Source organism: Eretmochelys imbricata, chromosome 14, assembly GCF_965152235.1.
Source record: "Eretmochelys imbricata isolate rEreImb1 chromosome 14, rEreImb1.hap1, whole genome shotgun sequence".
Taxonomy (NCBI): domain Eukaryota; kingdom Metazoa; phylum Chordata; order Testudines; family Cheloniidae; genus Eretmochelys; species Eretmochelys imbricata.
Genome location: NC_135585.1, coordinates 13,102,078 through 13,116,751, shown reverse-complemented (window position 1 = coordinate 13,116,751; position 14,674 = coordinate 13,102,078). Strand labels below are relative to the sequence as shown.

Sequence of the window (14,674 nt, the reverse complement as noted above, 5' to 3'; positions counted from 1 at the left end):
TTAGCAATTTATTTATCATTCCCGACCCCTTTTCTACATTAGCCTTGTTGTCTTTTACAAAGGCAAACGTCACTTGTTTAGCAATCAGCATTTTTACACCCCCTTAGCTGAATTTGGCACAGAGCTGCCCTTATAGAAAGCAAGAAAGCTCTGCCAGTGTTAAGCTCAGGTGCTGTTTGTTTGACTAGCTGATACAGTATACTAAAGACAAGATGCATAGATTTGTAAACAGCCTCAAGCCTCTTTCCTCAGCTGGGCTCACACCTGACCTTACATGCTTGGTGTTAAGTACTCATTATTAATTGACTTTTGAGATGCTGCCTTTAGGAACTGAGGTCTAGGACTAAAAACAAATTTAAAAGAAATCTGCAAGCTTTAAAAGTAGCCCTGTCATTTCAATACAAGTTGGTAATGCAAAAAAAATCATCATCATCCCTGGAAGAAGTTTAAACTTTTTTTACACTGACATCTTTATTATTATTCAATGAACAGAAATAAATTCACCATTAACATAGTTAGTGTCCTTTAAATTTTATCAAACTTCATAAAACATACAAAAATATTTCTCTGAATGCATAGATCTGCTCAGTTACCAGCACTATATTTTTACAGTTAGTATAGTTCTTTAGCAAAGGTTGTGTTGCATATCAAGTTAATGGTTAGTTGTCATGAATTAGAGAAAATAAAGCTTATTAAAATAGAATCACTTCTATTAGTTGCTGGACAATTCTGTTACATTCTTTATGTAAACATGACAATGTTCTACACGCATTAAACCATAGGATCGGCAAAACTAGCTGTGAATACTCTTAATTTTGATCTACATAACTACTGTTTTTTCTAAACATTCACTTTGAAATAACCCTGACACTACAGTGGCAAGTATGTAGGCCAAATCCCCACCACAGGGAGTAGCAGGTTGGACTAAGTACTGATGGGGCCTTCAGTTGAATAGGAGTTGAATCAGGCCTCATGAGCTAGTCCAGCCACTGTATGGACAGAACAGGGGAGAGTACTGTCAGACTGAATTAGAAGGCAGAAGGATTAGACCACAGATGCATATCGCTGGAGGCTTTCATTGGTGGAGTGTTAGAATAGGGAAAGGACCTAGAATGCAGTAATGTATTTTGAGCTAGTTAAGCAAAAGCTCAGTGATCAAAAGGAAAGTGCTAGTAACTTTAACTCATCTTTAGGTTTTGGATTTTATCTATGTTGCATTTGCCACATTCTATTATTGTCTAGTCAAATTCAGAAATGTATAGATATAAACTAATATGTGCCATCAGTTGTATGGCGTGTGACAACACGTTAGTCAAAAAGAGCATTAGTTACTGCAAGGAGAAGCTATCCCCTATGCAGTGTATTACACTAAATCATTTCCAATATTATACGCTGCAATCCACATAAAAAAATCCCTATGGTTTATCACATTTTTCTTAGTAGTGCAAGAAGAAGCTATTTAAATGCAGCTGCTCTAATATAGCTTAATAAAGAAACAGAGTTGGAGATGGAATCAATATTAGATCTCTTATAAATTAGGTGACATTTTTAATTGAAAGTCACTCTGGTAGGAGATGTTTATTTAAGTCTAAGAAAGGCCAGCTTTCCTACTCAATCTGGAATTGCCATTTCTAGTTTTTCTGCACATCCACCTAGCCTTCATCAGAGTCAGGGTAGCCAAGTGTTTTCAGAACTGCTAGAGATTAGTACTCCCAGCAACAAAAGTAAACCCAGTCTCCTTGGGAGAAAAAACAACTTGAAAATATAGTATTTGATCGCAAATGTGATATATGTTTTAAATTTACACTGCCCAGGCTAAGTCTATAGACTTGCTCTGAAAAATTAAGAGCTTAAGTAACTTAGATTCAAGTGTTTAACATAGTGCTATAAAGCATCCAGCAACATTAAGCTATTGGATTACTCAATTGGCTGAAGCTTTTGACACGCTTTAAGTGACACCAGCTCATGCAATGTAATGCAACAGTTGTGGGACGAATGTGTCATACAGAATCAGTTTAAAAACAGCTCCAGGTGCATGTGTTAATTGCTTCTGATGGTGCCTCTATTTCCATTCACATGTTCCCTTAATTGGGTTTGGCTAAGCAAGAGCAGACTCTCTCCTCTGGAGTTGATACTTCTCAACAACAAATATTTTCTAGTATTGTGCTCCTACTGCACAGGCCGCTGAATTTAACCCAGCTTCCCTGAACTGTGAGTATCAATGAGACTAGTTCCTAGAAGAGATTTTTTTAAAAAGCAGCAAAGCACTATTTGAATCATAGGGTGTAATTAATGCTTGCCAAGTGGACAAGTATATAGGTTTTTTAAAAGAAATTGATACCCACAAAAATATTTAAATATACAGTCAAACATGGCAGTTTCCTTTTAAACACAACCACATATGTAACTTTCATTTGCTTTGACGATCTAATACATTTCTTCAACAGTGCAGCTAAGGTTTACTTTTAAAAAAATCAATATTTTAAGAACAAAATATTAAAAGTTATCCCATTTTGTTCAGTTGGGTCACATATTAGTTTGGGGAAGAGAAATAAAGGTATTTACTAAACATCAATGGCAATTTGACATCTGGGAACCTGATTTTAGCAAGTTGTCCCTGTGTGGTTGTTACAATGGGTGAGTTCTGTGGACCATTTTGAGCAGGTTTCAGAGTAGCAGCCATGTTAGTCTGTATTCGCAAAAAGAAAAGGAGTACTTGTGGCACCTTAGAGACTAACCAATTTATTTGAGCCTAAGCTTTCGTGAGCTACAGCCCACTTCATCGGATGCATCACGAAAGCTTAGGCTCAAATAAATTGGTTAGTCTCTAAGGTGCCACAAGTCCTCCTTTTCATTTTGAGCAGTAATATCACTGCTCTAAAAGACATCATGGCATGCTACTTCACACTTAGGGCAGTTGTAAGAGACTCAGTGAGCCGGGTACTGTGTACAGTAATCAGATGGCTAAACTCCACTCCCAAACATGGATTTGAGACTCTTCATAGATTGAGGAAGGAGAAAGCAATAGAAAACCAAATTCTTGAAGACTCTCTCTCTCTCTAATACAAACCCTTACATCTTCATCAGTTCACTTAAAAGTTTTGGTGACAGCAGAGACTGCACCCAGAGGAGTCTGAGAAATAAGGGCAGTATTTACATTTTCAGGGGGCAACAAGCCATAGAAGCCCAAATTTATAATTTATGCAAAAAAGATACAGCTATCTAACTGTGCCTGACTGATTTTTCCAGAAGTCTTTACTTTTCATGCCAACAGTTGACCAGCTGTCTTCTTATGCCAGATACAACCAATAAACTTTATTGACTTGTATCTGAAGCATGTCAGCTTAATAGACAAATGAGGTACCCTTCATCTGAATACAATATTAAGTTAAAAAAAAGCAAAGGGGATAGTAAATATCAAAGATATACTATTATTAGTTAAAATATTAACCCTAACAATAACTTAAGGTTTCACACACAATTAATCCACTGCTTCAGAAGACAGCAGCATATAATTCTCACATCCTAGAAAGTTCAGTAAGTCAGCTTTGATGCTTTACTATTGTAGCAAGACCTCTCCGTCAGTGTTGATGCAGCATTTCTAAAAGGAGAGTTGTCACTTTTCATTAGAACCAGCTCCAGTTCTTGAAAATCTTGAAGTCTTGCAACATCTTTGTCCTTAAATGGATGAAAACAAAAAAAGCAAATGTCTACAAATGTATTTACCATTAATGTGTATAAACAAGGTCAAGCCTGTGAAAGCAAGCATTAACCAATTGCCAGGTACAACATGGGTGGGCAAACTACAGCCCATGGGCCGGATCCGGCCCCTCAGGGCTTTTGGGGGGGGGCAGGGGGGAGCTCTGCCAGGAACAGGTTACCATGGCCAATGGGAGCTTTGGGGGAGGTACCCTCAGACGAGGGAAACATGGAGAGCCCTCTGCGCGCCCCCTCACCCCACCAAGGGGCCACGCAGGTGCCAGCCGCTTCCCGGAGTGGTACAGCGTGGGGCCAGGGCAGGCAGGCAGGGAGCTGCCCCCTGAAGCCACTCTAGGTAAGCAGTACCAGGCTGGAGCCTGAACCCCTCCTGCACCCCAACCCCCTGCCCTGAGCCCCCTCCTGCACTCCACACCCCTCCTGCACCCTAACCCCCTTCCCTGAGCCCCCTCATACACCCCACACCCCTCCTCTGCCCCAACCCCTTGCCCCTTCCTGCACACTGCACCCCAACCCCCTGCCCCGGCCCTGCAAGCAATTTCCCCACCCAGATGTGGCCCCCAGGCCAAAAAGTTTGCCCACTCCGAGGTACAAGTACTATTTTTTCTAGTTAACAGATGTGTCATTATTTGTTTTGCTCCATGATGGAATCTCTCAATACCGTTAAGATGACTTTTCCATTCTTCAAGTACCCACTGTTTGTACTTACTGAATTAAGCAGTAAAAGGATCTGACCGGAACATTGCTAAGGTCAGTGCATGTGTCAGATTAACTGAAAGTCATGCAGACAAGGTCAGTTGATTTCAGACACAGCCCCACCAGAGCTGTGTTGTCTGAACACAAAGGAATGTTTACATTGCTGATGGGGTACCCTTATACATGATTTGCAACAAAAGCTGAGGTAGGGTATTCTCTCCACTCTCCCCTCCCCCCCCCATGCACACAAAGATACTTCCATTTCCACATACTAATGACATGCTTAAGAGAGAAACATGCACATTGTGCTTTCTGTCTTATGTTTCAATTACCTGGCAACTATAGGTGCCTGTGATTTCTCCTGCTTTAAGAGTTTATTGTCCACTTTGATAAAAAGAAATACTTTTTTACTAGATCATGATGAAACTGCATTATTTCCCTCCTATGAAATATTTCTTTGGGCCTGAATACTTAAAAAAAAATTATGTGGTCGTCAGTTCGTGAACAGAGTGCAATTCTTTGGAGTCTAAAGTCAGTAGCTGATCTTTGTACTCCAAAGTCCAAGGTAACAGAGAAATAAAATGAATAATATCTGATTAGCAATTAAATATGGAAGTTCCTCTTACCTTTCTTACCAACGTATTTGGTAACTTCCTAATCTTCTCCACTTGCTCTTGATTAACACCCAGTTCACAGCAACTGACTTTGAGTAGATCCTGATAGGTCAGTTCTTGTCTGTCTAATTCAATCTCAATGAAGTCATTTTCCCTAAGGTTCTGAATTCTTACCTTAAGCACCAGTTCTAGTAAAAATAAAAAAATAATAATTATGGTGTGGGAAGAGGTCTGATACAATCTTGACTGAAACTGAGGGAGAATTTACATTTTATTATTTGAATTCAGATTTTGTTGGCATAACACCAGAGTCACTCTTACAAGGATTTAAACCTGAGATACCCATAGAAAGTCCAGTAACACATATCCACAATGAAGGAAACAACCCAAAACTGCAGAGGAAACCTTAAAATGATATGGGCTTATTTAAAAGAAAATTATACAATATTCTAAAGCCTCTATCAGAATGGATTCCTCTTTCTTCTCCCCTGTGAATTTAGTGCTCATGATAGCACAGATACTACTGTATACTCCTAGGGGAATTCTGCACCACTGCGCGTGCACTGAATTCATGTCCCCCCCAGATTTCTTTGCTTTCCAGCAGAAAAATGACTTTCTGACAGGGAAGCTGCAAGAGCAGTCACACACCACTCCCTAGCAGAGCAGGTACATAGTTTCAAGCAGCCGGCAGAGAGGTAAATCACCGCAGGGCTGGGAACACCCCAGCCAGTAGCTCCTACCCTGAGCCCGGGATCAGCTGCTAGTTGTGGCTGAGCTGGAGGCAGGAAAGGACAGGACTTCCAGTTCCCGTGCAAGAAGTGTCTGGGGCTGTGTCAGAACCACCCCCAGAAACCTCCCCCAGCTCAGCATCCTCCTGCCCTCATCGCGCCTCAACTGTGGGGGAAAGGGTCACTGTATGGGGAGCTGCTCCCCCATCCACCGAACTCCCATGCATCTGGACTTCCCATACCCAGACACCCCTGCCAAGCCTCACCAGGTATATCCAGAACTCCCCTAGCCCTCCATACCCGAACCCTACCACACTGAACCTCAACCCCTGCATCTGGAGCCCTCCTGCACCCAGACCTCCTGCCAGCCAGTAGCCTGTGCTCCCCACTGCCATGCTGAAGCCTCTGTATTTATTTATTGACAAATAAAACTTGCAGAATTTTAAAATGTCCACAGAATTTTTAATTTTTTGGTGAGAATGCCCTCAGGACTAACTACTGTAATAGGGGCCAGATATGTACCATGGTCTCTGGAAGCCTTCCACACAGATCAGATACAGCAGAGACAAGTGTGGTGCAAACTTATTAACACTCAACTCTAAGCTGGAGGGACCACCTCAGGAGGCAAGAAAGTAGTTGAGAATTGATAGTCTAGTCAGTCTTTGCCCTTTCATCAAGGGGGAAAATAGTGCTAGTTTTGTGATATGGACACCTGTCCATCAGCCAGACAAAGTAATGTTGCAAAGCCCACAAAGATTAAACTGAAGGATTAACAGAAAAATTTTCAGAGGTTCCAATCTCAAACTGTTTCTCACACCCGTGTGACTGCATGGAACCTCACTGACATCTGGGGCTTGCAGCATGGAGTCGCCTGCAGGCTCAGGGGCTCAAGCTGGATCTGACTCAGCAACTCAAGTGAAGAAAATCTGCATCTCTCTTTATCTGAGCCCTCTTAGCTACCAGAAATGCTGAATCAGTTTGCACATGCTCTATGAGATGGCAATGTTAGGAGTTTGTGGTATATTTGTGTCTACAGTGAGCAGCGGGGCCTGATAAAGAGGTGGTGGCGGGAGACAGGACAAAATGACTGGTTTGGAATACAATTTCTATTTTGGGGGTTCTAACAATTCAGTTATGGCTGAAATGGGAATTAAAACAGATTTTTCTGATTAAACACAAACAGCAGCACAGCTTCATAATAATGTTACAATGATATATCAGATCTTCCACTTGTGAGAGCAAACAGGATGCATGTAATTATCCACATTCTGGTCAGTTACACTAGAGTAAATTGCGAATAACTCCACTGACTTTAAGAAAGGTTTTCTGGATTCACATCAGTGTAACAGAGCAGACCCAGTATGACTAATGAAGGGTTTGGTTTCAACAGCAATGAAAATCATTTGAAAACAGTATTAGGAGATGTAAAGGAACCTCAGAAAAAGAAGCTAAGTTTGTTACTAAGGGCTTGTCTACACACAAAATAATCTGGAACAAAGCAGGGTGTGAATTTGAAGTGGATTGACTCTTATTCCAGCTATTCCAGAATAACTCCCTCTATAGACAAGCCCTAAATTACAAGTTGTATTGGTTTACAAGAGAGTTATTACACCTTGTATCATATTTGGCAAAATTTGTGATTTTTATATTGTTTGGGTTTTAGACTGGAATCTCTCCAGAAGTGGAAAAGCAGATGTAATTGTCTGTAACACATTTATAGTACTGTATAAATAATACAACAATTATTCTAGTTAGCAGAATGGGGAGAGCATTTGAAATAGAGCGGGACTAGATCGCTCTCTCTGCCACCATACTGTCCCTTTGACATTTCCCGCAACATTTCTACCTCTCCTCCTAGAGGATGGAAAGAGAGATCAAGAGCAACATGAAACACACCCTCACTTCAGTTCCCAACTAGAGATGCAAACATGGATCAGCAATGTGGTAGCAAGATGCACAATCTTGGAAAATTACACTTTGTTACCTTGCATATTATATGGAAAAGTTCCGGTGAAGAAAAGTGGCTGAAATGTTGGTGCAGCCCCAGTAGGAGAGCCATTCTGTTGCTGAGATGCAGGCTGTTTAGATGCTACTGGAGAAAAGAGGCCTCTATTATGAGACATAGATGGCTGACAAATGGGGCCATTCTGGACTCTAGGTTTTGGATATTCTGGCACCACGATGGGTGCTGATGGGGTGGGCTGGCCTTCCTTAGATTGTACCACAGGAAAACAATCTTCGCTGTGTGACGACATGGATGTGCATATGCTTTCGACCTGAGTTGCTGATGAGCAAGGACTAGTTTCACACAGAGAAACAAAAGAGACGGAAGTGCTTTCATTCTGGGATGCTGTTGAGATGGCTGGAATGCTGTTGCTTTCTTTAGTGTAAACATAAGGGAAGGGTGGACTGGCCAAATAGTTCGCAACAATTGGCAAGTTTAAGTCTTCCACTTCTTGAAATTCATTTTCCTCCACTTCAGGGTGGGGAAGAGAGAGAGAGAAAAACTTGTTATTTAAATATTACCATCTTCCCCAATTTAAATTTAAAATTAGAGTTTTCCTACTGTGTCTCACAAAGTTATATCATCTTGCAAAAATCACAAGAATTGCACCAATGTAGCTTGAGCCTATGGGCACTTGGAAACATGGCAAAATGTTGGCAGTGTGAAATGAAAGAAAAGAATAAAAATCAAGAGGGAAGAAATTTTTATACAAACTCTGAGTGGGAAGCCAAAAAAAGCCAAAGAAAAATAATTAAACCATCAAAAGCAGATACAAGCGATGCCTTTAAATACAGCAATGCCTGTTCACCATCTCGGAAAGGATCAGATTGAGAAGTAGTTTCTTCGCTAAATCTTAGTTTTGATATGATTTTTTTTAAAGACATTATTTAAAATAATTGGTTTTCATAGATGCCAGCAAAGGAAGTGGAACATTTTTCTCAGTTAGCAGGTGTTCAACATAGGGTCCAATCCTGCAGTCCTCACATTCGCTGAACTATTGCAACAAATTTGGCTTGAATAAGAACTGCAGGCGTAGGCCCATTAACAATAAGAATGCCAAGGCAGCCCAAACAAGATGCTCTCAGTTTTCCTGGGGATGCACAACTAAATTTCTTTAGGAGGGTGAAAGTGACACATATCCTATACCTGGTAAATGAGGCCCAGCTTTTATAGTATTTAGATACCTAACTTCCTTTGAAATCAATGGGAGCTAGACACCTAAATTCCTTTAAAAAGCTGGGCATGAATTATTAGTGACCAGACAAACGTATCAGGCAGGAATTATGTGGGAGCTCATTTCCCTTGGACAAGTCAGCCTAAACTTTCAAAAGTCAGAACCCAAGTCATGTTGTCCTGCTGTGCGTGTGTGTAATAGATACAGATTTTTGCCCAGACAAAGGAAAAACCAGTTTTCAAAGATTATACCAATCACACAAATGACTGTGAAAATAGTAATGGCAGCCTGTACTTAGCTGCACATGCATTTACACAGCAATCATGCAGCTATTACACACTCTGTGGATTGTCAGTTACCAGCCTGAATTTAAAAGAGGCCTATTCCCCATAGAAATATTATTAACATATACACGCATGCCCACTGAAAGTTACAAAAGGTGAAATTTCTATGGTACAGAAACACTGGGCTCAATCAGACATATCTGCACTATTTCTAAGAGTGTCACATATCTAATTTTGGGCTTGCTTCTCTGCATGTGTGTGGCATAAGCTTTTTAAATATACCAACGTGTTTTGTCGTGTGTATGGAGAAGGTTAAGTTTTACTGCCAGGAAGTCATAACACAGCTATGACATTCTGGGAAGCCATCACTCCTAAAACGTAGCAGTTGCTTCTGTATACAATGGCCTTGTAAGACTTTTGGTTCAGCTTGACCAGGTCTATTTGTGCTTATAAGAAAAGCCTTTGGCTTGAGGCTTGATTCAACTCCATTTAATTCAATGGAAACACTTCAATGAGAGTTGGAAAAGCAGTTTCATTCTGAGTTCTGTAACTAAAAGAGGTCTCAAAGGGCTTATTTACACAGGGAAATTTACTGATAAAGTTATACCGGTATAATTATATTGCTATAGTGCACACACTCCCGAATAGGAGTACCTTTTTCCATTTTAGCTTATGTCGCTTTCACTACAGTGGTATAATTATTGTAGTAAAGACAATATAGACAAGCCTTGAGAAAGCACTTTCCTAGCAAGAGGAGTTTTTGAACTGCAGTTGGCAATCATCAGTTTATAGTATCATACTAAAAAAAGTAAAATAGGTTTATCTACTAGTGAAATAATAACCACACTAAACAAATTTGAAAATCATATGAGGAAATACATCAGCAATCACCTTTAAACCTGAATGTGTCATGCAAATCAAACGGCATACACCCTCTTACTCTCCGTCTCCTCTCTATAGCAAGGTCCATATCGACCTGCTCTGTCTCAGGCTTTGCTTGACATAAAATATTCTTCCACTTATATTTATACTGATTTCCGAGGGAGCATGACTGAGGCCAAAGTAACTTGCCCAGAGTGAATCAGTATCAGAACCAGGAGTAAAATTCGGGAGTCCTGATTCCAACAATTTCTTACAACATATTAGAATACATTTATAAATATCTGCAAGGCACTAGGTACATGCACATGGAAGATCAAAAGACGTTAACATATTTACCTACATGGGGTATAATCTTTTAAACTCATATACATAGATAAGGGATTACCAATTATAGAAAGGCACACTCCATCTAAAAAAAATTTTTAAAACAGGTAACTGAATTGGAAGAGCAAAACTTCTTGGAAAGTGAGTAAAAAAGTAAACTCATAAAATTCACTGCCACAAAATTCATCTAACACAAGTTTCATCTTGGCACAAAACATGTTCACAGCAAAGATATAAACCCTAGAAAAACCTGCAATCCTTCCTTGCATGAATTATGCCACTGAAGACAATGAAACTACTTGTATGAGTAAGCATTACTGGTGTGACTTAAGGACAAGACTGGACCCTCTCTTTATAATAGAAATGCTGTCAGTCTATTGAACTAAGGAAAAACCACTAAATACTAAGACCAACTATTTTAGAATAAATGTCAAAATATGTAAATTGTACCTCCCATAATCTTCCTGATTTCTTTCTTTGACGTTAACTGGGCTGCCAGTTCTCCTTTAGCTGTGAGAATCCCCTTATCAGCACCAGCATCAATCAGGCAAGAGACCACTTCAGCATGGTTCCGTTTGCATGCCCAGTGCAAACAAGTCCTGTGTGTAAAGAAAATATATTGGTGACTTTGTAGTTCCAATGAACTATACCCCAACCACAAAATCCAGAGTTCTAAACCATTATGTGCCAACAATAATAATAATCCATTTGCCTCAGGTTGCATGTAGAATAAGGGTGACTTGGGAGACACCAGAATCGCTTCCACGTTCAAACTGAACATGATTCAGTTGTAAATTCCTTGGGGCAGGGACTTCCTTTACCTCGATCAGCCAGTGTGCACTGAGTACATTGTCAGTGCTAAACAAACAAAAATAACACTGCTTCATGCTATTAATAAAATAGTGTTGGTAGTCCCTGTATTTGAGCAATGTTAACTGTTATATAATATAGTGCAATAAAAATTAAAGCAGACAATAGACTTAGTAGACCCCTGTAAAGACTTGGACTAAAAATTCAAAAACGAGGGCCTAAAGTTAGACCTCCTAAGTCCGCATTTAGTCATATAAACGAGCAGTCCTATTTTATATATTCATAGATTTTTAGGACCATAAGGGCCTATAGATCTCCAAGTCTGACCTTCACAGGCCACTCAATTTCAACCAGGTACTGAGTCCAAAATGTGTTTGATTAAAGCAAATCTTCCAGAAAGGCATCCATACTTGAAGACATCAATAGATGGAGAATCTACCACTGCCTTTGGTAGTTTGTTTCAGTAATAAAGCACTTGCACTGTTAAAAATTTGTACTTCAGCTCCCAAATATTGAGTCTTCTTATGCCATTCTCCACTAAAAACTGTCTGTTTTTTTCAGTACTACAGTGCATCAAGCCACTCTCGATAAAGTCAATGGGAGATGCAGGGTGCTCAACACTTTTGAAAAATCCAGCTACTGACTTAAGACACCTAAATAAGAACTCTGGAACCCCCATTTTAGGGTTATACTTTTGAAAATTTTGACCCAGGGCTTTATCATGGTTCAGTAACATGAGATAACTCAGTTTGGTCCCATCTACACAGATAAATCCAAGCCCTGATACTACAAATCAGAGTGCTACCACGTTAACACAATCACACTGAATAAAGCGTGGTGCCAACCTTACAGGCTACATGCATTCATACTTTTGTTAATAATAATGCTTAGCCTTATATAGCATTTCTCATGGCTTGGTCTCAAAGCACTTTACAAAGGAGATCAATATAATTATCCCATTTTACAGATGGGGAAACCAAGGCACAGAGCCCCGACCTTAGGTTCCCAAGATCACCCAGCAGGCCAGTGGCCGAGCTAGGAACAGAATCCAAGTCTCCTTCGTTCCAGTCCAGTGCGCTATCCACAGGCCCCGCTTGCCTCCCTTACACAGAGCTGAGCCTTTCATCCCGAGAATGCCAAGGCACCGTACAAACGTTAGCACGAGTCATGCAGCCACTTCTCGGGCGGGAGAGCAGGGCGGGTCAGAGAGACTTAGAAAAAGGGCACCAGCGCAAACCCCTCCTCTGATACCAACAGGGATGGGGGCCGGCTAGCCGGCCATCCACACACCCACCCCTCGGGCTGCCAGTCCCTGCTCTCACACAGCCCTGCCTCAGGCAGCACTACCCAGCCCCAGCCCTCCCAGCAGAGACCCGCACACAGCTCCTTGGCAGGGGGTGACCGACTGAGCTGTCCCAGCCAGTGAGGGGAGGGGAGGGGCACAGGTGGTTATAGCAGCCAGGGGAGGGAAGGGGTGCAGGAGATTATAACAGCCAGGGGGGTGGAGGGGGGAAGGGGTGCAGGAGGTTATAGCAGCCGGGGGGGGGACCTGCAGGTGGTTATAACAGCCGGGGGGAGGGGGTGCAGGTGGTTATAACAGCCGGGGGGGCCCACAGGTGGTTATAACAGGCGGGGGGGGTGCAGGAGATTATAACAGCCGGGGGGAGGGGGTGCAGGTGGTTATAACAGCCGTGGGGGGTGCAGGAGATTATAGCAGCCGGGGGGGGGCCGCAGGAGGCTATAGCAGCCGGGGGGGGAGGGGCGCGGGTGGTTATAGCAGCCGGGGGGGGGGTGCAGGAGATTATAACAGCCGGGGGGGGGGGCCGCAGGAGGTTATAGCAGCCGGGGGGGGGGGAGGGGCGCAGAAGGTCATGGCAGCCGGGGGGGGGCACTTACCAGCCGTTGATCTCATTTGGGGAGTTGACGTCCGCCCCGCTCCGCAGCAGGCGCCGCACCTCCTCCAGGTCCCCCAGAGCGGCCGCTTCCCGCAGCCTCTCCTGCAGCTCCCGCTCCTCCAGGGGGCCGCTCATCGCTCTCCCGCTGGGGACCAGGGCCCCCCCGGCCTGGCCTGGCCGCCTCCGCCCGGGCCCAGGGCCCTTCCCGCCCCCGGGAGCGGACTGCCCGCCCGCCGCTCCGGAGCTCGCCTCGCAGGGGCCCTATTCCCAGTGACACCCCGCGCCTCGCCCTTTCGTTCCTAGCCCGTCACAGGGCCTTGGGCCGCCAGGGCTGCCTTGGGCCTGGCTGTGGGGAGGGACACGGTGATCGCCAGCCGCCCCCACTCCCGGGCTGGTGCGGAGGCTCAGTCAGCCCTGGGTAGGGCATCGTGTTCAGTCGGCAGTTTGCAGCTCCCACCCTTTGTCTGGGTTGCCAACCCCAAGCAAGCGTTCAGAAGCCGGCTCCCCAGCCCCCAAAACAAAATCAGGAGCTGGGCTTAAAATCATGAGATTTAAATAATAATAATCATAGAGTACCAGGGTTGGAAGGGACCTCAGGAGGTCATCCAGTCCAACCCTCTGCTCAAAGCGGGATCAATCCCCCATTTTTGCCCCAGATCCTAAATGGCCCCCTCAAGGATTTGAACTCACAACCCTGGGTTTAGCAGAATAATGCTCAAACCATGGAGCTATCTCTCCCTCAAGTTAATTAATAATAATAAAGCTTTAGGCTTTTTTTATTCACCTTCTGATTATCTCAATGTCAAGTGACTTTTCCAAGGCCACACAACAAGTCAGTCCAGAAACAGAACCCTGGTCACCTACACCTGTACTCCTTGCAGTGAACTTCATTGCCATATGTATCTGTTAAGTCTTGCTCACAGGCTTGTGCATTAAAATTTGACTTTCACATTGGCCCAGTGATTCAATTCCACAGTTCCAACACTTTGTCAGACCCTTTCAGACAGCTGAGTGGATGGCCCTCAATGTTTCTGACATCATTTGATACTACATGTACACAAAATGAAGTTTAAAATTTAAGGCAATAGTGGCAATAAATGTTAATTCCTAACATCAAATACTTTCTGGGGTGCTCTGAAAACACAAGAAATCTGAACATATACGGGCCTGGAAAATCCATAAAGATGAGGGCAGAATTACTGCTCCATCCAAAAGGAAAAAAGGACAGAAGGTCCTATTCTAAAAGGTCTCCCTCTGTGTTACTCCCATTGACATCAAGGGGGATTCTGTGTGCGGAAGGCTTGCATGAGTGGGCCCCGAATAATCAACAGCTTTATTAGTAAAAATATATTGTGACACTAGGGGTCGCAGTAGAACAACAATAAGAGTTTCAGAACCCAGTTTTGCACTTGTATACTGTAATACTCTGTCATATGCCTTTAATGCAAAAAACAAACAAAACCCAACAGCCTCAGCATTTTCACAGAGCAGATTTCAAAGGACTTCTCAGTAAAGAGCATATTATGCAACGTTTTAAAAATGGGA

General features: G+C 42.7%; 1 protein-coding gene across 1 annotated transcript; it reads right to left on the bottom strand.

Annotated features, from left to right (window-relative positions):
• Positions 1 to 441: 441 nt before the first annotated feature.
• On the bottom strand, positions 442 to 13,380 carry LOC144274240 (ankyrin repeat domain-containing protein 40-like). Its single transcript, XM_077832897.1, has 5 exons — positions 13,131 to 13,380; positions 10,875 to 11,023; positions 7,740 to 8,231; positions 5,040 to 5,215; positions 442 to 3,678 (listed from the first exon to the last, which is right to left on the bottom strand). The coding sequence occupies exons 1-5, from the start codon at positions 13,262 to 13,264 to the stop codon at positions 3,535 to 3,537; spliced, it is 1,095 nt and encodes a 364-aa protein (XP_077689023.1). The 5' UTR covers positions 13,265 to 13,380; the 3' UTR covers positions 442 to 3,534.
• Between the last annotated feature and the right edge of the window lie 1,294 nt (positions 13,381 to 14,674).